The sequence below is a fragment of the Ceratotherium simum genome, chromosome 27, assembly GCF_057802395.1.
Source record: "Ceratotherium simum simum isolate JZ-2026a chromosome 27, ASM5780239v1, whole genome shotgun sequence".
Lineage (NCBI taxonomy): Eukaryota > Metazoa > Chordata > Mammalia > Perissodactyla > Rhinocerotidae > Ceratotherium > Ceratotherium simum.
In genome coordinates this window covers 4846139-4872089 of record NC_141926.1, presented here as the reverse complement: position 1 = coordinate 4872089, position 25951 = coordinate 4846139, and the positions used below count along the sequence as shown (strand labels likewise).

The following is a 25951-nucleotide window of genomic DNA, read 5'->3' as shown; positions in this document are numbered from 1 at the left end:
CTAAACTACTGTTAATTTAATTAGGTTCCTCTTGCTGGACATTGAGGGGTCCAAACGACCATTGATCAAGCCCTGGAGAGACCGTCATGCCGCCCTCCAGGAGGACATCCAGCGGCAGAGCACCAGACTCATCAGCCAGCACCGTCATTCTCAATCTAAAACCCTCCGGCTAATTCAGCAGATGAAGGACGGCACCTTCTACTGTTATCGTTTGCATTTCTGGGATTCAGTGAGGTTGAACACTTTTTCCTCTTTTTAATCACGTGTATTTCCTCTCTCATGAACTGTCTCTCCTTGTACACACTGGGCTCCTCCTGTTCTTCTCACTGAATGGTTCAAGTTTATATCTGTTAACGACAGTAATATCTTACACATATTTTTCAGTTTGCCCTTGTTCATTGTTCTGACCTACAGAAGTTCTAAGTGTTACGTTGCTTACATAGTCAAATCGATTGACGTTTTTGTTCGAGACTTCTTTCATTGCTTTTACACTGAGAAAGTCTCCCCCTTTCAGTGATCTGTTAGCTATTTACCTGCATTTTCTTCTAGTTTTGTTTTTCAGTTGGCTTCTTTTTAAGGCACATTGAATTAATGCCCCAGACTCACTTTTAGAACAAAATTCCAGGTAAGCCAGGGTCTCCCAGCCTCTACAACTGCTCCCTCTCGGTCCTCAATGCCACCCTGCGATCAACCCCCCAACACTACGCGGAGGCTCCCCGTTCTGCACATTTTATTAGTTACTCCAAAGGGGAGAACGGGGGAGGAGGGCCGGGTTGTACTTCTGTCTTGCTGTAATTCCAGTGAGAATATAATTTATAACCTTTGCAAAAAATATGTTTGAGGCTCTTCTATTCTATTCATTCATTCAGCGCCTCCTATGTGCAGGCACTGCAATTCGGGGGGAAGGTAAGACCCAGGCCATGCCTTGAGGAGTCCCCGGTGTGCAAAAGGAGACAGATCCGCGAGCCAGCGTGGTGGGGTCTCCAAGCAGCAGAAGGACCCCCGCGCCCGCCCCAGGTTTACCTCTGGGTGCTTGCGCCGCATGTGTCTGCTCATGGAGGCCCTGGTGGACACCTTGGTGCCGCACAGCTGGCAGCTCTGCGCCTCGACCTTGTCGTGGGTGAGCTGCACGTGCTTCTGCAGCATGTACTCGGTGACATACTTCTTGTCGCACACAGAGCACGTCCACTGCTTGCCCACTTCCCACACACACAGAGGAGGAAGAGACAAGCACAGGTTATGAGTGGGGTCATCCCACAGCCCACAGGACAGCCAAGGAGGGTGCCCCACCCTTTGCACATGCCGCAGGGGTCGTCTGCCAGGTCAGCCACGGGAACAGCAGCACTGGCCGAGACAACTAAGAGAGTGGCTCCTCCCCACGAAGCACAGAGCCACGTCACTACTCCAATATTTGAAAATTCAAGAATGGATATTTGAAAGTTGTGGTGGGCTGATTTTTAGGGGGCAAGGGGCCACCATTGAGGCAGGACAGCACCAAAAATTCTGACAAAGTCTACCATACAGAATCACAGCCTGGTTGTTCCCATCCTTGCACACAGAGATGGTGTCACAGGGACCGTGGCGTGAGGCCTCGAACTTTCCTTCAGGCTGCACCTGCTTACCTGTGTGGATGAGCTTGTGGGTCTCCATCGTGTTTCTCTCACTAAAAGTCTTTCCACACAATTCACACATGAAATCTTTAATCCCTGCAGAAAAAGTCACCCTTACTTTCACGTGTTTCATAACTGTTTCAATTTAACTACACACAGAAGCTGTCTCGTCCTTGACATGTCTCAGTATTTATAGAGGCTACAGGAGACAACAGACAGTAGACGTTCATTCCCACACTCAACCAGAAAACTGTGGCTTAAAAATTTACCCTCCCGCAGGTGGCCAGGTGAGGTTCAGGCCAGGGCCCACGGGTTTGCCAGAGTCTCAGTTAGCAGAATCCGACTCAATGAGCTTTACTCTCCACAGCTCATGACAAGGGAAGGCAGAGCCATGTTGATGAACCTTTGAGGGTTCATCTTCATCCCAGTCCTGATGTTCAAATCAGTCACTCAGTCTGGGGCGATCAGCCTGCTCGCCTGCAACTGGGCGAGCGAGCATCAAGCCATCAGACTGTGTCACTCCCCAAAGTGACATGAAGGTGGACCCTTAGAACGCCTTTTAAACAAAGGTTTCCCTCAAAATGAAAACAAGGCAAGTGATTGTAAAGATCCACCTAACTTGGTCTTGTGAGTATTTATCAAGCCCCGTGTATACACAGGGCCCTGGGCTCACCATGGCTTGCAGAGCGACAGACAGGGACAGAGGTCATTACACCCCAGTGGCTGGTGTGCAGAGGGCAGAGCTCGGAGAGTTACAGAACCCAGAGGTGACATGTGACCCCGTCCATGGCAGCAAGAAAGTGTCCCAGAAAAGGTGAAGTGAATATTGGATGAGCTTCTCCAGGGAGAGGAGGACAGCCAGTGACATCAGGGCCGGCAGTCCAGGGGGACCCAAAGCAGACCTGTGTGGGGGCAGTGAGGGAGGGGGGCGCACAGGTGAGCTGGGCCAGGCAGTGGCAGGACTTAAGTCCACTTTGGGAAGGACACGGAACCAACGTAGAGGCTCCCACTAGAAATGTCATATGCAGACACAACTCCGTCACCTAGCGATAACCTTCCTTCAGTTCTGATGTCTGTCTTAATTCTGTCTCAATACACACACACACACACACACACACACACACACGTTTATCCTTATATAAATGTTTCATAAAAAATGAACTGATATTGGTTGTACAGGCTTTTTCTCCTAGTGTATCATCATGAACTTCTATGTAAATTAACGTGTACATCTCATCACTTTTAACCAATCCGGTGTTCTTTTTGGTGGAGACACCGCAATTTAGCCGTTGCCCTGTTGATGGACACTTAAGATGTTCCAGTGTTTCTGTCCCAGACAATGACGTGATGCCAGCTTGAGCACACGTCTCTGGGCCCCTGTCTGATCATTTCTGGGGCACAGGTTCCCGCAGAGAAATGGCTGAGTGGGATGAAGGACAGTGCAGACCCCGCAGAATTCGCCCAACACCCCACAGCGAGCGGTGCAGTGACCCGGAATCCTGTGCGCGCGCGCAGCGATGCTGCAGCGGAGCGCGTGCCGGGAGGGGAAGCTCCCTGAGAAACGCAGCCGCTTCCCCGCACCCCGGGAGGTTCGCTCGCTCGCTCGGAAACCCGGGGCTTCCCTGGAGCTAAAGAAAGTGAAGAGCGGCTCTGGCCCGCGCCACGGAGGCGGGAGCACCGCCGCGCACTCACCCGTGTGGCGCTTGTAGTGCTTGAGCATGTTGACCTTCTGCGCGAACTTGCGGTGGCACTCCTTGCACTCGTACTCCTTGATGCCCTTGTGCAGCTTCATGTGGTGGCGCAGCGCGTGCTTGGTCTTCATGCCTGCGGGCACGGGGCAGTGAGCGCGCCGGCGGCCCCGGCCGCCCGCAGAGCCACCGGGGGCCCGCGCCCCACCCCGCGCCCCGGACCCTGCACGGTGCCCACGTCTCACCCCGCGCCCCGGACCCTGCACGGTGCCCGCGTCTCACCCCGCGCCCAGGACCCTGCACAGTGCCGGCGCCCCACCCCGCGCCCAGGAACCTGCACGGTGCCCGCGTCTCACCCCGCGCCCCGGACCCTGCACGGTGCCTGCGCCCCACCCCGCGCCCAGGACCCTGCACAGTGGCCGCGTCTCACCCCGCGCCCCGGACCCTGCACGGTGCCTGCGCCCCACCCCGCGCCCAGGACCCTGCACAGTGCCGGCGCCCCGGACCCTGCCCAGTGCCCGCGCCCCACCCCGCGCCCAGGACCCTGCACGGTGCCCGCGTCTCACCCCTCGCCCCGGACCCTGCACGGTGCCCGCGCCCCACCCCGCGCCCAGGACCCTGCACAGTGCCCGCGTCTCACCCCGCGCCCCGGACCCTGCACGGTGCCTGCGCCCCACCCCGCGCCCAGGACCCTGCACAGTGCCGGCGCCCCGGACCCTGCCCAGTGCCCGCGCCCCACCCCGCGCCCAGGACCCTGCACGGTGCCCGCGTCTCACCCCGCGCCCCGGACCCTGCACGGTGCCTGCGCCCCACCCCGCGCCCAGGACCCTGCACAGTGCCCGCGTCTCACCCCGCGCCCCGGACCCTGCACGGTGCCCGCGTCTCACCCCGCGCCCAGGACCCTGCACAGTGCCGGCGCCCCGGACCCTGCCCAGTGCCCGCGCCCCACCCCGCGCCCAGGACCCTGCACGGTGCCCGCGTCTCACCCCGCGCCCAGGACCCTGCACGGTGCCTGCGCCCCACCCCGCGCCCAGGACCCTGCACAGTGCCCGCGTCTCACCCCGCGCCCCGGACCCTGCACGGTGCCCGCGCCCCACCCCGCGCCCAGGACCCTGCACGGTGCCCGCGCCCCACCCCGCGCCCGGGACCCTGCACGGTGCCCGCGCCCCACCCCGCGCCCGGGACCCTGCACGGTGCCCGCGTCTCACCCCGCGCCCGGGACCCTGCACGGTGCCCGCGTCTCACCCCGCGCCCCGGACCCTGCACGGTGCCTGCGCCCCACCCCGCGCCCAGGACCCTGCACAGTGCGGCGCCCGGACCCTGCCCAGTGCCCGCGCCCCACCCCGCGCCCAGGACCCTGCACAGTGCCCGCGTCTCACCTCGCGCCCCGGACCCTGGCCAGTGCCCGTGCCCCACCCCGAGCCCAGGACCGTCAACAGTGCCTGCGCCCCACCCCGCGCCCCGGACCCTGCACGGTGCCCGCGCCCCACCCCGGGCCCCGGACCCTGCACAGTGCCCACGCCTCACCCCGCCCCCCAGACCTTCAACAGTGCCGGCGCCCCACCCCGCGCCCCGGACCCTGCACGATGCCTGCGCCTCACCCCGCGCCCCCGACCGTCAACAGTGCCCGCGCCTCACCCCGCGCCCCGGAACCTGCACAGTGCCCGCGCCCCACCCTGCGCCCCGGACCCTGCACAGTGCCCGCGCCCCACCCCGCGCCCCGGACCCTGCACAGTGCCCACGCCCCACCCCGCGCCCCGGACCCTCAACAGTGGCGGCGCCCCACTCCGCGCCCTGGACCCCGCAAAGCGCCCGCCCCTGACCCCGCGACCTGGACACCCCGCAGAGTGCTCACGCCCTGGACCCCGCACAGTGCCTGTGCCCCAGATCCAGGGCAGGCACAGGTCTCTGTGAGTGCAGAAGGACGGGGTGTGGGGGCTTGTCGGAGAGGACCCCTCCACTAGCGGTGAGGTGGGCAGTTGTGCCCTCAGAAGCCCTTAGGGATTTACTGTGACATCTAGACAGCTCATCTGGTCAGGTGCTGGCCCAGCCCTGGGGTCAGTGCTCACAACAACACACCTATCAGCAAGTGTCCAAATGTTGCCACTGTGACCCAATCGAATCATCTGGTAGGTGGCCTACAAGTCTCCTGAGGTTTCCTGTTGATCTTGGTGATGTAAAATGTTAACTGAGGTTAGGAATAAGCCCACGTGACATGATGCTCTGTGGTCTAAGCCGGACTCTCCACCTACCTTTAGATTAATGTAGCAAAGCCAGCCTGTGCCGACACCTCACTGACTCCAGCCAGTGGAGAAGGGACAACCCTGGTCCAGGGTTTGAATTAGTGGCCGAGGGTCTTAGTCCAGGGAGACCCACTAGGGGAGCAATGTTGTGCAGGCAAGGCTGGCGGGGGCAAGGGGCACTGCAGGGCAGGGTGGGCAGCGGCTCATGAGCACTAGGCAGACACGTCCAGTCTCACAGGCCACAAGTGGACCCAGGCAAGAGGCTGCTCACTGCCACCCAGAACTGACCTGGGGGCCTACACAGGGGGTGGGCACAAAGTCAGACCACCACTCATACTGCCTTCACGACAGCAGTGGGAGATCTGCCGTGCCTGAAAAGGGTCCTCTCCTAAGCGGTCGTCAGCCCCCCACAAGGTCACCTAGGAAACCCTGTGTCCAGTCGATGGGAGGTGACCTTCACCCAGCTCATGAGTAACCGCTCCTGAGAACTGGCCCGGATGAGCCAGCAGGGGAGCAGGAGTCCCTGACATGACCTGTCTTGTCCCCACAGAGAGGTTCCTAGGCCACCGGGTGGGCAGGACATGTGTGGGCCTACCACCGACTTCGGAAGAGTGTTTTTCCCCTAAAAAATTATTTTTAATCTTTTTGATTAAAAAAATCACACACACTCAGCAAAAAAAAACTACAGTAGATGAGAAGTTAGCACAGAGGACGGGGCTCCAGCAGTCCGGCCCTTCCAGCCACCTGGGGGCACACTGCTGAGCGCATTCTGGCCCCACACTCGGAGCAGCTTCACACCTCCCGGACCCTCCGCTCTCCACCACCTCGGCCAGCCCTATGGTTTGTCACTTGCCTCCACATCAGGCCCAGCCGGTACAAGCCTGCCCGTCATGTTGCTTTCAACGTAAATACAACCCATGGCTTGTTCTTGTTGATTAACAGACACCTGAGCTCCTATCACGGGCTGGCACTCTTCCAGGCGCCAGAGGCTGAGCAGGGAGCCAAACAAGGTCCCCAGCTTCACGGGAGGGACAAAGTGTCCCCTGAGAAGGGTGAAGAGAAGCAGGAGAGAGCAGGGAGGGGACGGAGGGAGTGGAGGTGGCTGGGATGCTGGCTCATCAGGGGGGTGTGAGGGGTCCCTCAGATGAGGCATCTGAGAAAGTGACCTGGAAGACGTGTGGGAGAGGCCAAGAGCTACTTGAGGAAACAGCATTCCTGGTGGGAGAAACAGCCAGTACAAAGGCCCTGAGGCCAATGTAATCAGTCCCTCAGTGTTTCAAGCTGTTCTCTGACACACACAATACTACAGTAGATGCTCATACACATCTTTATGCTGCAAATAGATCTTGGACTACAAATAAACAGGATCCATTTCTAGCTGCAGCTAACTTCGCCCAGCTGCTCATCCCAACGGTACCAATGTACACTCCCACCCAAAGCCCGTGCGCGTGCCGGCCTCCTCCCCCTCCCAGCCCTGGCTGCTCCCCCGGGCTGCGTCTGGCACAGCGGCATCTTGGCTCTGACCCTTGGTGGGATGGTCACTTCAGGGTCACTACCCAGTGGGTAAATGTACAGAAGGGAGCTGGTCCTTATTGTCCTGCAACAAACCAGCACCTCTGTTCCCTATGCATCTAAGATGAACTTATTCTCAATCACAAAAATAATGCATGGTCATAAAAAAAGAAAACGCACAGAAGGAAAAACAACAAAGTTCACCCCTCACCTGACCTCCCCATCACAGCCACTGTTGGTGACATTCATGTTTCTCCTTCTATTTAAAAAAAACACCTGTGAACACTTTAAAATACACATGATGGCCACATGGTGGAAACTTTAAGGCTCTATTGGGATTTTGAATCAATCTGCATCACATTTACAACTTACTTTGGGAAAAGAGATATTGTTTAAATACTCAGAATTCCCAAACCTGGAACGGGCCTCCCCGTCTTATCTCTCTTAAGGCCTGGTGGTTTCCTTCACGCAGGTCACACAGCTGTCCCGCCAAGATTCGCCCTGAGAATTTCATGGTACATGAAGTCATTCTGAACAAGATATTTTCCTGTGTATCCTCAGCTACTACTGCTGTACACAGAAACCCACCGGGTGGGGGACACTGGCCCCCTGCTGCCAGGTGACAGGACTCTCATTACTTCTAACAGCCTCCCACTTGAATGAGTCCACAGTCAGGTCTAGAATTTCTGGGAAAAAATGTAAAGTAATAATATGCAAGAGCATTTTCTGCAACATCATTTCTAATGATAAAAGACTGCACAAAAAAAACCTTTAATATATAAATAAAAGGATCTGGTTATAGGAATCCACAGGATGGAATCCTCTCAGGGTTTTGAGAGAAAAATTAGGGCAGTATTTACCTGTTCTGATATGAAAAGATCTCTGATGGATTTTTGTGTTTTTTTTTGCTGAGGAAGATTGGCCCTGAGCTAACATCTGTGCTCATCTTCCTATATTTTGTATATGGGACATCGCCACAGCATGGCTTGATGAGTGGTGCATAGGTCCACACCAGGATTTGAACCTGTGAACCCTAGGCCTCCAGAGCGGAGTGCATGAACTTAACCACTACACCACCGGGCCAGCCCCTGATGGATTTTTAAGTAAATGAAAAGCAAGGTATGGAAAGAAAGCATTTGCTTGAATATGCAGTGACTGTAATATGAAGGCAAAATGACAATACCAATATTTTAGGATTATGTGAAATAAATACGGTCACCCAAATATTCATCCCAGCATTTATTAAAGCATTCAGAATTCATGAAAGAAATCATGAAGCTAAATATTAAATATATTTCAAATATAAAAATGTATATGATAAGATGTGGCTCTGACCTCAGCAACCGCCCTGCCAGGCCCTCCGGGGGAGCCAGGTTTGGTTTCTCCCTGCCCACTTGGGGGGCACGGCCCAACCACACCTGTCCACCCCCGACCCTTCCCCTCTCTACCCTGCTCTCCAGTCTCCTCCAGCCAGAGGGGCAGGCGGCAGCACGTGGCGAAGGGGCTGGAAGAGCCCGGGCAAAGCTGGGGGCTGCCAAGGGAGCGTGAGCCAGCGTGGCCATCACTAAGATAAGACGTGCATGGAAACTGCTAGAAATGTTCCCATGAAACATTAACAAGAGCCTAACAAGGTCTGAGATGGGAATAACTTTATCTTGCGCATCCATTTGTGTTATTTAAAAAAAAAATTTTTTTGGCTAGGTGCCTGTGTTACTTTTTCAATAAAACAATCTACAGGCTGCACAGTTATTTTGGAGGACAGACAAGAAACTGTCACCTCTGGGGAGGGGAGCGGGGGGCTGGGGGAGGGAGCGTCTCACTTTCTGCTTTTCTCTGCAGTTAATTCTGTTAACTTTTTTGCATGTCATCTTATTTATGTGTGCTAGGAGGGCTAACCGGTGAGTGGAATCATGGAGCATTTGTGTTTTCTTCAGACTTTTCTGTTTAATTTTAAAAACCAAATAAAAGAAAAAATAAAATCTTTATGCAATATCAAATTTTTAAGAGATCCGAATGGCAAAGCAGATAAACCTGACTTGCCCCCATCTGACTGAGGGTGGGCCTGCTGCTCTCCATTGCGCACAGCACCAGTAGACGCCTCAAATTGCCAAAGAAAGATCCAGTGCTCCAAGCCTTCTAGACAGCTTGGATTTTTTCTTTTTCCTTTCTTTTTTGGTGAGGAAGATTGGCCTTGGGCTAACATCTGTTGCTAGTCTTCCTCTTTTTGCTGAAGAAGAGTGGCTCTGAGCTAACATCTGTGCCCATCCTCCTCCACTTTTTTATATGGGACGCCGCCACAGCATGGCTTGATGAGCAGTGTGTACGTCCACGCCCGGGATCCGAACCTGTGAACCCAGAGCTGCTGAAGTGGAGCATGCAAACTTAACCACTACACCACTGGGCCAGCCTCATGGATTTTTTCTTTTTTTTTTTACATAAATGGGTTAAAATTTTACCATGTTTTGGGATTATGTTCTTTTATTTCACTTACTGATGTGAGATATTTTATTAACAGGTTTACTATTATTTCACCAGATTAAAATAAAGGTCACAGTCATCACTGGTCACAGTAAGTCTCCGTCTTAATACATGGCTGGTTCTAGTTGGTAGCAGTTAATAGCCGAGGATTTTGCATCCACAGTCAGACCATTTGGTGATTCTTAGAATTATTTTGTACTTTCAGCAGGTATATGTTGCACCATCTCCCCAGTTTTAAAATGACTTAGTGTGCCTTGAATTTACCGTGTCTTTCTGCCCTTTGGGCTGCTTTACCTTCTAGGTCCCTCACGTGAGTACCTTCCTCACGTCGAGTTTCTTCTTACGAACTTACTTAGATCTGGGGCACCTCCCACACGGCCTGGCGGCCCCTTCACGTTTTCACGAGCCGGGTGGCGCTCGCCCCACCTTTCGGGGCCCCGAGTGGCCGGCAGCGCAGCCGCGCGCCTCTGCCCGCAACCTGGGCGTCTGGACCCCGACACGCACGCACCTTTCCCGCACTCGGCACACAGGTACTCGCGGATGTTGTCGTGCACGCGCATGTGCTCCTTCAGCATGTCCTTCCTGGCAAAGGACTTCCCACACTGCTCACAGGCGTGGCTCTTCACCCCTGCAACACAAACACCGAGACTGCCCACCTGCAAGTCCGCACCCGCGGCTACCGCCTCGGGGCCGTTCACCGGGAGAGAAGCGCGGCCTCGGCTACAGCTGGAAGCACGGGACGACGGAGCCACCCTCCCTCGTCCCCCCCCGGAACCTCCTCTTGGGCTCCTTGGCAAATAGAAGGTCTCCAAGGACCCAGAAGGGGTGACGGGGCAGGGAGGGGCCGTGCTGGGAGTGGAAGTGGCGGCACGGATGACCAGGACCGGCGAGGCCGAGACAGCAGCAGAACGCACCGGCAGGGGCGATGCGTGACCGCTCGCGCACGCAGCGGGCGGAGAAGGCCCGGCGGGTCCAGGGCGCTGGGCACCCCCACAGCGCGGCGCCCGCGTCCCGCAGCAACACGGTACCTGTGTGGATGAGCTTATGCCGCTCCAGGTTCCCGATGCTGTTGAAGATCCGCCCGCAGATCTCGCACGGGTGAATGTACCTGAAACAAACACGCGCCTAAGGATGGGCCGCGCAGCCTCGGGGGACCGTCAGCGGCAGAGTCCACCTTCCCTAAGAACCTTTATCAGCATAGGTAAAGGTGCTACATGGATGACAGAAGACACAGAGATTTTAGCCTCCATTATGGGCTGAATTGTGTCCCTTTCCCAATTCACATATTGAAGTCCTCACTCCCGGCACCTCAGAATGTGACCTTATTTGGAGACAGGGTCTTCAGAGGAGATTATGTGAAAATGAGGTCATTAGCACGGGCCCTAATCCAGGATGACTGGTGTCCTTATACAAAGGGGAAATTTGGACACAGAGACATGCACAGATGGAGGACCATATGAGGACACAGGGAGAAGATGGCCACGTCTAAGCCAAGGAGAGACGCCTGGAACAGACCCTCCCTCTGAATCTTAGAAGCTCTCAGAAGGAACTAGCCCTGCCAACACCTTGATCTAGGACTTCTGGCCTCCAGAATTGAGACAATGCGTTTGTATTGTTCAGGCCGCCCTGTCTGCGCACTTTGTTATGGCAGCTTGAGCAGATGACTCCAGCCTCTAAGAGGACCCTTCACCCACTTGCTTGTGCAAACAGCACTGACTCTGGGCTGTAGCCAGATGCAGGGCTGGCACTCAGGAAACCTAATTATTGTGGGGAAAAAGGGTCCGGTTGTTCTGTGGGCCGGCTGATAACCACACTATCTTTCTGTAATGTGACTTCCTCATGCCGTGAGTCCAGGCGGGAGGGTGTGGAGCCAGGAGAGACGACCGAAGAAGCACAGAATAAATGAGGCAAGTGTGCTTCCCCAAAGACCCAGCCATGGGGCTCCCAGAGGAGACGGAACCTTCTCGTTCGAGCACCTGCCTCTCTGTAGGGAAATGCGCCCTCCCTCCTGGCACCGTTCTAGACTCTGAGCCCCAGCCTCACTTCTGCACGTTGGGGTCCGGCAGGTTCTCGCGGTGGATGACCATGTGGGCGTGGTAGGTGGCCTTCAGGGCGAAGCGCCGGTGGCAGATGCTGCAGCCGTAGCCCTTCTCCTTGTGCACCTCCATGATGTGCTTCAGGTACTCCTTCCCCCGGCCAAAGGTGAGCTGTGGACGGCACACTGCTCACACCTGCACACAGGCCCAGCCCCGGAGCTAAGGACGGCGCTGCCATGGTGCCACAGACGCTGGTGACAGCCCATACCCAGGCAGCAGAGGGAGGGCCTCCTAGGGGCAGGGCCAGCGCCGGGCAAAACCACCAAGTGAAGGGAGTCCAAGAAGTGGACCTCCGGCTCCTCCTGGACCTCCGGCTCCTCCTGGACCTCCTGGCCTCCCCAGCCTCCCCTCCAGACTGGCTGGCGCCCTGAGCTCTCCCCTTGCCCCCAACCTGACCTTCCTCTCTCTCACCCACACTCGACGGCCGTGACAGGTGCACGGCCAGGTGCATGGCCGGCTGCCCTGATGAGCATGCAGGTGCCAACGCTCACGGAGCACACAGAACCCTGCACTCGACAGGGCGTGAACTCCAGTGCTCCGAGCAGTGGAGCCCGATGCAGGGGCTGCCGCTCTTATAGCAAGCTGCTGAGAACTCGGAGCACGGCTCCCCTCGGAAACAAAACCGCCCCCTCCCAGCAAGCCCCTTCCGTGTGGGGCAGGCCATGGGGAAGGGCTCCGGGCCTGCGGGGAGGAGGGGAGAGGGGAGGAGAGGAGAGAGAAGCCCCGGCCAGAGATGGGTCCCCCACCCGTCAGCCACACTGCCATGTGCGGACCAGCCAGGAGGCTGGTTCTCAGATGGCGGTCCATGTGACAGTGGTGACACCCACATCTACCATCCCTCAGGGGCCACGTGACATAGGACAGCCTTCCAGGACGTCTGTGGCCTGGCAACCCGGCCGAGGTGAGTGGGGCCACCCCTGCCTGATGGAGCCCGAGCCTCTGCAGGTGCAGCAGCCCTGCAGTTCGAACTTCCTTCCAGACGCCGCATGCCAGTGGCCAAGGGCAGGGCGGTCACATTACCTGACACCTTTTGCAGCTGTACTTGTGAGGCTCCGAGTCTGCACTTTCGTCAGAATTGTCATCGTTTTCCTCTGAGGAGATCCCGATCTTGCCAATAAACTCCTCCCTCTGGTGGTCATCCATCAGCGCGATGTCCTGGAGACACAGTCACAACACCTGCTTTCTAGCCCGCTCGGCGGAAGCATTAATCAGTTGTTTATGCCACGGCAACAACGAGCTTCGCCACGTGGAGAAGGCAGCGCCTCTCTGACGTGCAGGAGTCCCACCCAGCTCCCACTGGACGCGTCCCCTGTGGGACAGACACTGGGCCGATGCACTGGGCAGGCGCCCTTGGGTCACCCGTGCACACCCTACTTCCCTGACGAGAGCCGCCAGGCCCCGCTTACATCCAGATAATTCTGTGACGCCCACACGGGGTGAGGGCAGGGGCAGCAAAGTCAACAGAAGCCTCTGCCCTGGGTCCCTGGGTTCAAGCTGAGCACTGCCTGGACTTGGGAACGCCTGACTTCCCCCGCCTCGACAGTGGCGTCTGCCCATGGGGCAGGATCAGTGGTCTCTAAGGCCTCTTTCCCTGCGAGCTGGCTAGGATCGCCCTGAAGCTCCATTTACTTTTCTGGAAAGGACTGCAAGAAACACTTCAATACTCATGCTACAGGCTAGAAAAGCTCAAGGATGAGCAGCTGTGTGGGGGCTGGCCCAGGAGCTGGGGAGGCAGCACTTCATGGACACAGCAGCCGCGGGTGGAACGGAGGAGGGCTCGCTACGCGGGGTGGCTTGCTCCTGTCTTAGCAGCTCCTTCTGATGGCCGCGGGGGCCTGTCGTCCACTCTCCTGGCCACTGCCCACGTTCCAGCAGAGGCTGCCAGGAGGCGCAGCCGTGCTGGCCAAGTCTCAGTTTTAGCAACACTTAGGATTCTGGGAGGGTAAAGGGTTTCCTTTGGCAAGTTCACCATCCTGTCTCTTGTCCTGAAGCACAGGTTTCCACAAAGGCCTATTGCTCCATTTCTCCTCTTCCACTGTCTCACCTCCACTCCAAACGAGTCCTTTTCCCTATTTTCCATTAGCAAAGAAACGGCAACACCGTTTCGAAAGAGCAGGGCCCGAGGAGGACAAGTATCTGACTAGGGGCCACGCAGCCGGGGGCACCCAGACCTGCCAGGTCCCTCCTCTCCATTGGGTCTACTTTAATCCTCGTGGAAGCCCACGTTCCGTGGCAGGTCTGAGGGCCTCCGTTTTACAGAGAAGTGGAGGCTCAGAAAGGCTGCAGGACTGGTGCCCCCAGGTCCCAGCTGGACATAGCAGGGTCCCATAGAGGTCTCAGTCCTCCCCCGAGGCTCTCGGCCCCTCTCAGGCTCTTCCTTCCACCCTAGCTTCGTCCACGTGGCTTGCCCCTGCACTGGGGAGCCTCCCGCACTCTCGTGCTTGCCCCCACTTTCTCTCACACCCGCCACCGAAATCCCACCCTATGCGGGGGGCTGCGAGCTGCCTGAGAACAGGCGCTGAGCTGCGGCGGGCGTGTCTGGGGTGAGTGCTCTCCATCTTCATTTGGGCCTCGGCACCGCCTGTCATTTCTTTGTTCTTTCCCTGGATCGGTACTTCTCCCGCTCTTAATGATGGCCCCGAATCCTCACTGCCCCCCAAGCTCCCACCAACTCCTCACCTTCCTCAAGGGCAGGGAGGGAAGCAAACCCACACCCATCCTTGTTCTTTCTCTGGGAAGCAGCTGGCGTGGGGGAGTTTTATTGCGAGCCCTGCAGGGCTGCGTGAGACGCAGCAAGTAGACCTGAGAATCCGTCTGAGGAGAGGCAGCGTGGCCCGGCGGAGCTGACCCCGGGGCCCGCCACGCCTCCGTGAGAGCTACCCGGGAGAGGGCATGCTGGCCGACCTTGAAGTGGACGTGGATGTGATCCCTGAGCACGTCCACGCGGAAGAACTTGCGCCCGCAGATCTCACAGGTGTACTTCTTGTCGCCGTGGGTCAGTAGGTGCTTGTTCATGTTGCTCCTGCAGGAGAACACCTGTGGGCAGAGGAGCCGGCACAGGAGGAAGCCGTTCACCACCGGGCTTCGCCTGGTAGACCCCAACCGGGCACAAAAAACGCAGTCAGTTGCCCCCAAAGTGTGAGTGCCAACCACTCCTCACTGTCTGAGACACACCTCATCACTCGCTGCTAGAACCACGATCGCCTGCTTAATCGTTTCCCTTCGTGCTTACGTTACAATACAGAATTACAGGAGAGCGCGTGGGAGATGAATGAGGGAAGTGATTCTCAAGGAACAGAAGGCTAACGCTTTCTTGGGGCACTTCAAGATTTTCAGGTGACTTGGGGCTGACAGCCTGGGACCACAGGCCTGGGAGGCTGGGTGGGAAGTTGACTCAACAGGGGGAGATGGGCCTCCTGGGGAGGGACAGAGAGAGCAGGTGCAGCCAACACCTCTGTTTCTTGAGGCAGACAGGGCTGAAGAAAAAAAATTGTTGGAAGCCGCAGAGAACTGTTTTAGAAACATTCACGCTCCTTCGCCACCTGCCTAGACCCTCCCTAAATATCAGTGAGCATGTCACAGGATAAAACGTGCTTGAAAGAGAGCGCAGAGCTGGTGGTTTCACACACACCACCTCCCAAAGGCATGGAGGGGACATGGTGTCAGCACTGCCCCAGAGCCAGCGGTCAGCAGGCGGGATGACCAGGACACGTGGACACGGGGCACAGGCTCCATCCCAGCAGTCAATGGGCAGGATGACCAGGACACGTGGACACGGGGCACAGGCTCCGTCCCAGCAGTCAATGGGCAGGATGACCAGGACACGTGGACACGGGGCACAGGCTCCATCCCAGCGGTCAGCGGGCAGGATGACCAGGACATGTGGACACGGGGCACAGGCTCCATCCCAGCAGTCAATGGGCAGGATGACCAGGACATGTGGACACGGGGCACAGGCTCCGTCCCAGCGGTCAGCAGGCGGGATGACCAGGACACGTGGACATGGGGCACAGGCTCCATCCCAGCAGTCAATGGGCAGGATGACCAGGACATGTGGACACGGGGCACAGGCTCCGTCCCAGCGGTCAGCAGGCGGGATGACCAGGACACGTGGACATGGGGCACAGGCTCCATCCCAGCAGTCAATGGGCAGGATGACCAGGACACGTGGACACGGGGCACAGGCTCCGTCCCAGCGGTCAGCGGGCAGGATGACCAGGACATGTGGACATGGGGCACAGGCTCCGTCCCAGCAGTCAGCAGGCAGTATGACCAGGACATGTGGACACGGGGCACAGGCTCCGTCCCAGCGGGCAGGATGACCAGGACACGTGGACACCGGCAAAGGCTCTGTCCACTCCCGCCCCCTGAGCGGCTAGGCCTGGCCACCTGGGCCCATGCGTATGCTCCATTGCACCAGCGCCCCCCGCCGCCCGTCTGGCCTCACCAGCCCCACACCCACAGCTCTAAGTCAGAGGCCCAACGTGGGGCCCACAGGCCACACTACCCTGCTGACCTGCTCGCTTTCTGGTTTGAAAAAAATCAGGAAATTTCACATAAAAACACATATTTCCGTTTTCTCTTGAAAAGGTCAAAAGATCTGGCAATGCTGCCACGTGCCGGCTGGCTGGGCCGAGTCACAGCTGGCCATCCGCCCACAGCCTTCACTTCTTCACTGTCTGGAACTGGCACTGCTGAGGGTGTACTATGGCTCCAAGGCCCCAGCACCATGCGGCTCACGTGGACTGTGCGTGGCTGAGACACACTCGGCAGCCATATCCAAACACAGGCTGGCGGTCATGGCTGCCCCCTCTCATGGTGGCATAGAGACCACCTGACAGCCCCTCTGCAACTCCCCCTCTGCAGCACGTGCTCTGCATACTGTGATGGACACAAGTTCCAGTCCTGAGGACACAGCCGACTTGGGCAAATTTCCGAGTCGTAGGAGGTGAGTCTGAGGAGCAAGCAACCACACTTGAGTCAAGACCATGGAGCTCGTGTGCAAAGAACACCACTATTTTATGTGGCAGCCTGACGTGGCTTGGACGGCAGTGCCAGGACGGGGTTCCCAGCACAGTGCTGACGAATGGCCGCACTGCTGATTGCGACCCTGCGGGCTCCTGACAGGCAATGCGCTTCTGGACGTTCAGGGTCCAGTGGCTCTGCTCAGGAGTTGGCCCTCTCTGACGGCCCACCTTGGACAGATTTGCTCATAAGGGTGACGTCATGCCTTGCTCACTCAGGGGGCGCCAGCATCCACTGAACGTGCCACAGTGCGCCCGTGGCCATGGGTCGTCAGTGCTCTCGCTAGAAATGCTCCACGGGAGACCAGCCCTGATGGGGCAAACTAAAGCCCTAGACCTCCAGCTTGCTCAGTGCGCTCTGCTCTGGTCCTCCACCAGAGGGACCCGTCTCAGAGATGCTCAAGAGCAGAGTGTGAGCACTGGGAGTGGTGTAGGTGGAGAAGTGTGGCAGAAGGGAAGACTGGCTGGGAAGGAGGAACACTTATTCCTAGGCTCCTCCCCCAAGACCCATCTCAACGGCCAGAGACCAAAATGACAAGGGCGTGAAATGAGCGGACACTGCAGCGAAAGACAACCGAGGGTCCACTTTTACCCTAAACCTTCTTTCCCCTCGATGGTCAACGAGTGGAGTCTGAGTTTTAACTTAAGAAACGATGAGCTTTGCCTTCCAGGTCCCGGACCCGAGCGCGGGGCGTTACCTTGCCGCACACGGGGCACCCCGACGGCTCCTTCTTGTAGCGGACCGGGTTGTCCCCGCTCGGCTCCAGGTCTTCCCTCTTCACACGCCTCACTCCTGGAATCCCCGCCCCCAAGAGCACAGTCAATACACACAACATGCCAGCATCGGGCAGCTTCTACATCAGCCCAGGGAGGTTCCAGCTGGACGGGAGGACCGAGGTGCCCACGGGGGTGGGACAAACAAGTGAGTGGTCACTCGTACAGGACATGTCAGCACCAAGCGCTGCTCCTACCCAGACTCCCGGGGAAAGCAGACAGACAGACAGACACACGCCCACGGGATGCGGTAACATGGTTCTTGCATCTGAGACATTTGGAAATACACGGGCAGCGAGTGTTTTAAATTTCATAATGTGGAAGACTTATAATGAGCTATATGAAAGAAGGTATTTGTGCTCAATCTGAAGACTCAAGGCACAAGTAGGATTCTTAGAGATGCCTGTACGTAGGCAGACATTTTTTATTAAAAAGATACGAGCATTCATCCTTCAAATTACATCAGTCGAGCTGGGATCAAGGTGAAAAGTTAGATGATAATAAAATTTTTATGGTTTTAAGACATAACTATTCATTATTGGGATCAAAACAGACTTTTAAAAGTTTGTGTAAATAGGCTACTTTTGGACAAAAGAAAAGAGAGAAATTCACTTCTCATGATCTCTTCCTGCACCGCTGACCTGTTCCTGGACATTCCTGCATAACACGGTGTGAATACAGAGCTGGACTAAACAACGCCCGGCCAGCTGCACATGAAACAAACACATCCTTCTCTAAAGGGTTCCTGGTGGCACGAAGCGCACCAGCTCTGAAGCTGGGGTGTAGACTACGCTCCAACGTAAAGGGAAAACCAAGAAAGAGCATTGGTTTATTCTCATGGAAAATGATCTGAGTTACGTGTCAGTTGTAAGATGCTGTAAAATACAGGCGGCCTTTTTGTACCCCAAGGCTGCTACGAAAGCACGGGCCATCAGGAGCCCCAGAGGAAACACAGAGAGTATGAGCAATGAGGGAGAAATCCCTCACGGCCCCACCAACAGCATCCACCTGGAACCTTCTGCTTCATGCACACGGCTGAAAGCGTACCTGACACACAATTTCATATAGTGCTTTTCCCTCCTCTCTGTCATATTGAGAGCATTTTCTCACAATATCAAAAAACTCTTTGAAAAACTGCTTTAAATGACCATCACACTCAATCCTACAAAGAGTCCAGTTTTCTTAACTCTTGCCCCACTGTGGAATGTGCAGGACGTTTCCAATTGTTCCCGTGAACACACGACACTATTAACCCCCCGTCGGTACCTCTCTGTGCCTGAGCCGGGCTCCCGGAGGATGCCCCACCAGATGGCAGCATCGCCAAACTGTGTCCACAGAGGCTGTGTCAACAGCTGCCCCTCCCCGCGGCACAGGGGGCACGCCCGCTCCACACCCCCGCCCCGGGGAGCTCGCCCCCAGGCAGGGGCGCCCACCTTCCAGGTGCCTCCTCTGGTGGTCCAGCATGACGTCCTTGCGGTAGAACATCTTGTTGCAGACCTCACAAGCAAACTTCTTGTCACCGTGCTTCTTCTTGTGCTTGGAGAGGTTGCTGTTGGTGGAGAAGAATCTGAAACACATCTCACATTGGAACGTCTTGTCGTCTGTCCGGAAAGCAAGCAAACACACAGCGACCTTCAGGTAAATGATGTCCAATACAGGCTCAACCTCGTGGCCGTGGGGGTGACAACGAGGCGCAGGGGACGGCAGGGATGCACGAGGACCACACGGCCGGGAAAAGGCCTCACCTGTGCTGTTGTGGCCTCTGCCCCAGCACCAGGCTCTCTCAACGTGACGGCAAACACCTAGCTCATCTCCTTTCTCCACCAAGCCATGCCCAGCCCGCCTCCCCCGCGTCAGGCATCTTGTGCAGCATTTGGGGGTGATTCCCCGGAAGGAAAGAGCCTGAACCACGTGTCCTGGGCCCTCACGCCGCCTCCAGCCTGCTGCAGCCCCCGCCCCACTTCCTCCAGCCTCAGGCTCAGCCCTCCACCTGCTCCTCGGCAGCCCACCCATCACCCGTCCCTTCTCTCCACTTCCCTTTCCACAGGCTCCTTCCCCACGCACACAAACATCCCCAGGTTCTCCCACCTTCAAACAAAACCATCTTGTTCCCAGGTCCCCTTTAGTGAACACCCTCCACTCCATTCACAACCCCAGCCACACACACACTCTCTCACACACTCCCATACCCACAGCAAAGCCTCCAGAAATACCCACATCCGTGTCCTGGCCTCACCTCCGGTCCCTCCTCAAAGGCGGCTAATCAAACTGCCCCACAGGGGCCTCTGACAGTCCCCACCCTGCTCTCTCCAGGAGCCCCTGAGGGCCCACTCGGCCCTCCTGGCTCCCCGCTGAGCCCTCCAGCCCAGCCCCAGGCCTCTCGGGGTGAGTGCAAACAGCGGGTCACGGGGCACCTGCACAGCTGCGGCACCTCCTCCAATGTCTGTCTTTGCCCGGGCACCTGGCCTCCCCCTTGGTTTAGGGGGTCCCAGGGCCTCACACCCAGCTCAGGCCCTTAGCCAGTGCTCTCTCAACCTTGTTCTCTGCCCTGCTCCTCTCCCCCTACAGCAACCTCCCCCTCACTCCCCACCCCCCCCCACACCCCCAGTCATCCTCGCTCCCTCCCTGCCCCCCTGTTTCTGCCAGGACATGTAACTGTCCATGGGTCTGTCACCTAAACAAGCCCCAGCAGGGAGCCCTCACTGCCCGGCCCTCCTGCAGCGCCAATCCCGAGAACACTCAGTCCTTCTGATGCCCAGCAGAGCTGCCCTCCCCTCCTCTCGCTCCCCATGTCACCGATGCAGGTGGGCATGACGGCATGAGTCACAGTGTGCGTCCCCTCCAGAGCAAGGGCCTGAGGACACACCGTGTCATCCTCATTTCTGGGCCCTGGGCTCTAGCCCACTGACCGGCTCCGGGAGTCAGTAAATGTCTGCCAAGTACACAAATCCCTGAGGCCACACGCAAAGCTGCCATTTTCTACAATGGATCTGACCGGGGTTCCCATTCTGCTGCACAGTGGAGCCCCCGGGGCTCATCTAAGGACACCCACCGCCAGGGCCCTCAGCCTGGCACTGGTGACATTTGGGCCCATCACTCTGTTGTGGGGCTGTCCTGTGCACTGTAGATGCTGTGCAGCATCCCCGGCCTCCACTCACCAAACGCCAGTAACACCTGCCCCCAGCCAGTTGTGACAACCACAGCATCTCCAGACGCTGCCCACCGTCCCGGGCGGCTCAGGCCTCAGTAGTTCTTTCCCTTCTCTCAGGGGACCCGGATGTGCAGCCCGGGTGGAGGCCCTGTACACGTGTACAATCCCCTGTACACGTGCTCATGTGTATGCAGTGTATATGCTAAACATGCAAGGCATTTTCATGCCCGTTTTAGTGGTTACATAATAAAGAGTCCACCCAGTTCATTTGTCACAATTTACTTCATTATTTTTGATACTGTAGAAAATTTCGTGATCCTTACTATATAGTTTTTTTCTTCCTGCTAAATTTCTTTAACATGGATTCTTAGGAATGGGACCACCAGAGACAAGGGCGTCTGCCATCTTGCTGTGTGCAGGGCCACGCCCTTACAGCGCTGCTTCATCAGATCACCAAAAACCCCCACCCAACCTGGGCCTGCTATAAATCACACAGGTGGGCCTCCCTCCCAGGTAGGTACTAATGGCACAGGTGGGCCTCCCTCCCGAGCAGGCACTAATAACACAGGTGGGTCTCTCTCCTGGGCAGGTACTAATAGCACAGGTGAGCCTCCCTCCTGGGCAGGTACTAACAGCACAGGTGAGCCTCTCTCCTGGGCAGGTACTTATAGCACAGGTGAGCCTCCCTCCCGGGCAGGTACTAACAGCACAGGTGAGCCTCCCTCCTGTGCAGGTACTAACAGCACAGGTGGGCCTCCCTCCCGGGCAGGTACTAACACCACAGGTGAACCTCTCTCCTGGGCATGTACTAACAGCACAGGTGAGGCTCCCTCTCAGGGAGGTACTAGCAGCACAGGTGAGTTTCCCTCCTGGGCAGGTGGCTCCATTAGTCCTGGGGCCTGACAGCCATGGAAGATGCAGAGCCGCCCCTCGACTTTACCTCTCTTTCTCTTATGAATCCCTCCCAGTGTATAGAGAGAACCCACTTCTAAACCTTCCTGAAGGCTCAGATGTGGCTTCTGCCTGGTGAGAGCAGAGCTGGAGCAGAGCTGTCGGGGACCAGTCTGTCACACCACGGGTGGCTTTTCCTGCTGTGACATCCACATGCCACCAGTTCAGAGATCCGACAGGCACCTGGTCCCAGTGAAAACCCTGTCTAACCAATAATCCTGCTGGTCCATATCCTCAAGGTCCGCACTTATGTTCAATAAAATGCAGCCAGTGGGACCCCATGCCCATGACTTGGGCTCTGTACAGGGCGTGGGCGCAGGGTCACCCAGAGACAGGCCGGTGGATTTCTGGAGAAGGCACGCCGCACGGGAGGCTGACGGGTGGTGTTTTGCTCGAGGGCCTGGACGTGAACGTCTGCTATTCTCTAGCACAGTCGGACAGGCGAGGGCAGGACAAGGACCGTTTAGAGGAGTTACACCAACAGCCTGGCACACCCAGGACAGGTGTGCGAGAGCTTGAGAAAACCCATCAGACCACACATTTCAAAGCTTCTCCCCATGTTGTCCAAATTCTTGGTTTAATGGTCTATGGAAGACACACATTCACTTAACGTGAATACCATAACAAGTGTTCACAGTATACAAATACTATATTATGCAAATGAGCTCTGATTCCAGGTTTATCCTTTGTTTTCCATCCCAAACTTCTAACCTTTGAAATTAGAGGGAAACTGCATTTCAGTTCACTGCTGCTCTGTTATTTCTACTTAATGAAGAAAGAAAAAGGCCTGGTTTAACAGAACTTTGAGCTGACATGTAGCAAATGCTGCTTTGAATTCTTTTATTATTTTCTGTTTCATTTGAGTCCACAGAAACAGTTAAAATGAAAAGAGGACAACTTCTCTTCCTGGACCCTGAGTCTGCCTCACCAAACACAGGACAGGACGGGGCGTCATTCTCCGCTCTGACAGCCCACCCCTGCACCATGAGATGGGTCATTGACTCCAGTCCACAAATACGGCTGGGGCTCGTTGACTGACACTGCACCCACGGACACAACTGGGGGATGTCCCCCGAGTCTGGGGACACTTGGGGTGCAGGGTTCAGATGCAGCTGGTGCCGCACACGGGAAGTTCAGGGATGCTGGGGACAGCTGGAGCTCGGGTGAAACAAGACACGCTGCCACTGGGAAAAGCCCCGCAAGGCGCTGTGGACTGGAGAAACCAGCCAGGTAACATGGGAGCCCTCAAAGCAGCACAAACAAAGGAACAGGCAGATGCTGCAGGAGCAGGTGCGGGGAGGGGCGGAGGAGATTAGCCAACACTGGCTAATGGTTCTCTGAGACACAGGGCACTGGCACCTCAGCAAGAACTAGCACAGAGACACAAGTGACGCACACTGAGGGTCAACAGCATCAAAGGCCACCCTGGTGGGTCTCTGGTCCCCCCTCCTGGGTGTGGTGTGACCCTCTGCCAGGCTCCCTTGGGTGCTTTGCACCAAGGAGAAGTGCAGCTGGCAGGAGGGGGCTTCCTCCGCTGGGTGGGCTCTCATTGCCTCCTTGCTGCACTCGGGGAGGCACGTAGCACGTATGCTCGCCAGCTGCAGACTCAGCCAGACACACTGTGTAAGGCGCTCTCCCAGGCCCAGAGGGCCCCTCAGCCACAGGCCCGTCCAAGCACGTCAGCTTCCGACCGCACATGAGCAGAATGAGGCTCCATTTCACTTTGGGAGACTGGCGGACAGAGCAGCCTCAGAGCAAAAACGGTCTGTGCAAGGCAGCAACATTGCCGTTCCCTGGATGCTGGCAGGACCGGAGGATAAACATCGGAAAACTAACAGCTAAGGAAACTCCTTCCAAAGGTGAGGCGGAATCCTCCCTCCTCCAGCCACTGCTCCCACCTCTTTATTTATTCCTCACGTGGTCCTGGAACAAATCCTGCACTGCTGCTCACCTTTGTTAGCAAGGATGAGACCCCCTGCACCACAACGGTCTCAAATGTGGGGCATATACAGCTTCAGTTAAAGAATAATAGGAAGGAAGAAAATAAATTCCTTCCAACACGGAAGTTTCCACCTGTCTCTTTAGAACAAGTAATAACTGCTTAGAAGCCACAGGAATGGGGAGAAACGTAAAAAGTGAGGTTATTTGTTAATCCACTTTGCTCCCATCTAAAGTTCCAGGTTCCCTCCAGTTATCTGAGAGTCGATGTGGGATCGCGGCTGGGGCCCGGCCGGCGCTCACCTGTCCTGCAGTTGTGGAACTCCAACGCGCTCTCGATGCGGAAGGTCTTTTCGCAGGTGCCGCAGCGGTAGCGGTACTCGCCGTCCACCTGGAGGGGGGCCGCTAGTGAGAGGAGGGCCGGGGCGGATGCAGCGGAACGCACCCCCCGAGGGACCACTCTAGCGACTCCCAAGTGTGTGTGGTTCACTCCGTTTTTCTCTGCTACTCTCCCACTCAATTGGGAACACAGAATTTTTCACTCTTGCTGCCCAATTGCCCTACAAAGAGGATCCACGTTCAGGTAACCACACTGCCGGTGCCAGTCTCCTGGCTCCTCGTGCCGCCCTGTCGGCTCCTGGCCAGGCGTGGGTGGCCACACGCAGCCCAGGCCCACCTCAGGCACATCGGGAACCGCTGGACTTGGCCCGCTCTGGCTCTCTCGCGACCCTTTCTTCTCTTCCCAGTCGACTATCTGCTTCTCCCCCACAACTGGCAAGAACCGGGTGATCTGCACCCACCTCATTCCTGCTGTGCTTGTAAGAGACGTGCTGCTTCAGGCTCTCCTTACGGCTGAACAACTTGGCACATTCCTCACACTTAAACAGCTTGTCACCTGAGGAACAACCGAGAGAGAGCTGGCTCACACTCCAGGCTTGTCTGAAATGACACGTGAGCACGAGGTCCGCAGAGCCCTCTCTCCCTCCACCTTGGATGGGGCAGCCCCTCACCAACGCCGCTGGCAGAGGGGGACCCGGCGAGGGGCTCCCGTCCCATCCTCCTGGGTGTCCCGATCCTCCTGGCGGCGGCCACGCGCGACTCACCATGCGAGCGCACGTGCCTGCTCAGGTTGCTGCTGTTCTGGAAGATCTTGCTGCAGATACTGCACTGGTAGACCCGCCGGTGCTCCCCGAGCTGCCTGACGAGCTTCCGCCGCATGCCGTGTCGGCTCGAGAGGATCAAACTCCTCTTGAGGGTGATGGTGCTGCTCTGATGATGGGGGAACCTGCCAGGGCACACAGACTCGTAAGACGGGTGGGAACCTGAGTCGGTGGAGAAAAAAGTTCAAAGTCGAATCATCTTGGAAAGAGCTCCTTTCAAATCTTCCCGGCTCGATGCGAGAAAGGAGGGACGGTGCTTAGGTGTCACTCCAGCTTCAGGGGCATCAGAAGGGAGGGGCACCACGAACCTAAAATGGCATCTGTTACTTTCCTCTACCAGACACACATCTTACTGTGTTTTAACTCTGGCCACCAGGAAGCTTGCAGCACAATTTGTGCCTCGACTAGAGTAACCCTGTCTGTGCTCTGTTCCTCTCCCTTGGTCTGGTCTCTGCTCTGTTTTATATTTTCCATGAACCTGATTTTTACAATTTCTTCTACCTATTAAATGTGTTTCTGAAGGTAAGCCACCCAAATCCTCTGGGCAATAAGATAGAGTGTAAATAAATAAACAGGTAACACCATTTCCGATATTACTTTGGTCTCAGTTTTCATGTTTCCACAGGTTCCCAGACCATGGAGGACTGGGCACATTTTGACAACTGTGAGAGGCACTCCGAAAACGGCCGGAAGAAAAACCGCCACCTACTCATTCAACTTCAGGGAAAAAATTTACCCAAGAATAACAACTAAAATACAAATATTTCCCTGGTTCACAAAAAGGAAAGAAAAAGAAAAACACAGAGCTAAGTGTTAAATTTACAGAAATTCAAATATGAAGCTCTTTCATCACAGCAGTATTATTCATAATAGCCAAAAGGTGGAATTAACACAAGTGTTCACCAACGGAGGAATAGATAAACAGAATGTGGTCTATACATAACGATGGAATCTTATTCAGCCTTAAAATGGAAGGAAATTCTGACACGTTACCACATGGACGAACCTTGAGGACATTATGCTGAGTGAAAGAAGCCAGTCATAAAGGGACAGATACTGTATGATTCCACTTCTATGAGGTGCCTAGAGACATGGATACCTCATGTAAGGTCATCATAGAGACAGACAGAATCGTAGGTCCAGGGGCTGGGAGAGGGGGATGGGGAGTTAGTGTTTAATGGGGACACAGTTTCAGTTAGGGAAGACGAGCAAGTTCTGGAGATGCATGGTGGTGGTGATGGTTGCACAACAATGTGAACATATTTCATATGACTGAACTGTACACTTATAAATGGTTAAGATGGTAAATTTTATGTTACGTATATT

General features: G+C 56.3%; 1 protein-coding gene across 2 annotated transcripts in view; it reads right to left on the bottom strand.

The window, feature by feature from the left end:
- Nucleotides 1-25951, bottom strand: part of PRDM15 (PR/SET domain 15) — a 69061-nt gene that overhangs the window by 9804 nt on the left and 33306 nt on the right. For both annotated transcript variants that reach the window (XM_087418056.1, XM_087418057.1), the window contains exons 9-21: nucleotides 24569-24750; nucleotides 24266-24360; nucleotides 23769-23856; nucleotides 18859-19026; nucleotides 17350-17444; nucleotides 14532-14663; nucleotides 12648-12782; nucleotides 11575-11738; nucleotides 10560-10639; nucleotides 10040-10159; nucleotides 3303-3434; nucleotides 1623-1706; nucleotides 1024-1199 (exon numbers count right to left, since the gene is read on the bottom strand). In XM_087418056.1, coding sequence (XP_087274182.1) covers nucleotides 1024-1199; nucleotides 1623-1706; nucleotides 3303-3434; nucleotides 10040-10159; nucleotides 10560-10639; nucleotides 11575-11738; nucleotides 12648-12782; nucleotides 14532-14663; nucleotides 17350-17444; nucleotides 18859-19026; nucleotides 23769-23856; nucleotides 24266-24360; nucleotides 24569-24750 — 1651 coding nt within the window. The remainder of the gene's footprint in view (nucleotides 1-1023; nucleotides 1200-1622; nucleotides 1707-3302; nucleotides 3435-10039; nucleotides 10160-10559; nucleotides 10640-11574; nucleotides 11739-12647; nucleotides 12783-14531; nucleotides 14664-17349; nucleotides 17445-18858; nucleotides 19027-23768; nucleotides 23857-24265; nucleotides 24361-24568; nucleotides 24751-25951) is intronic.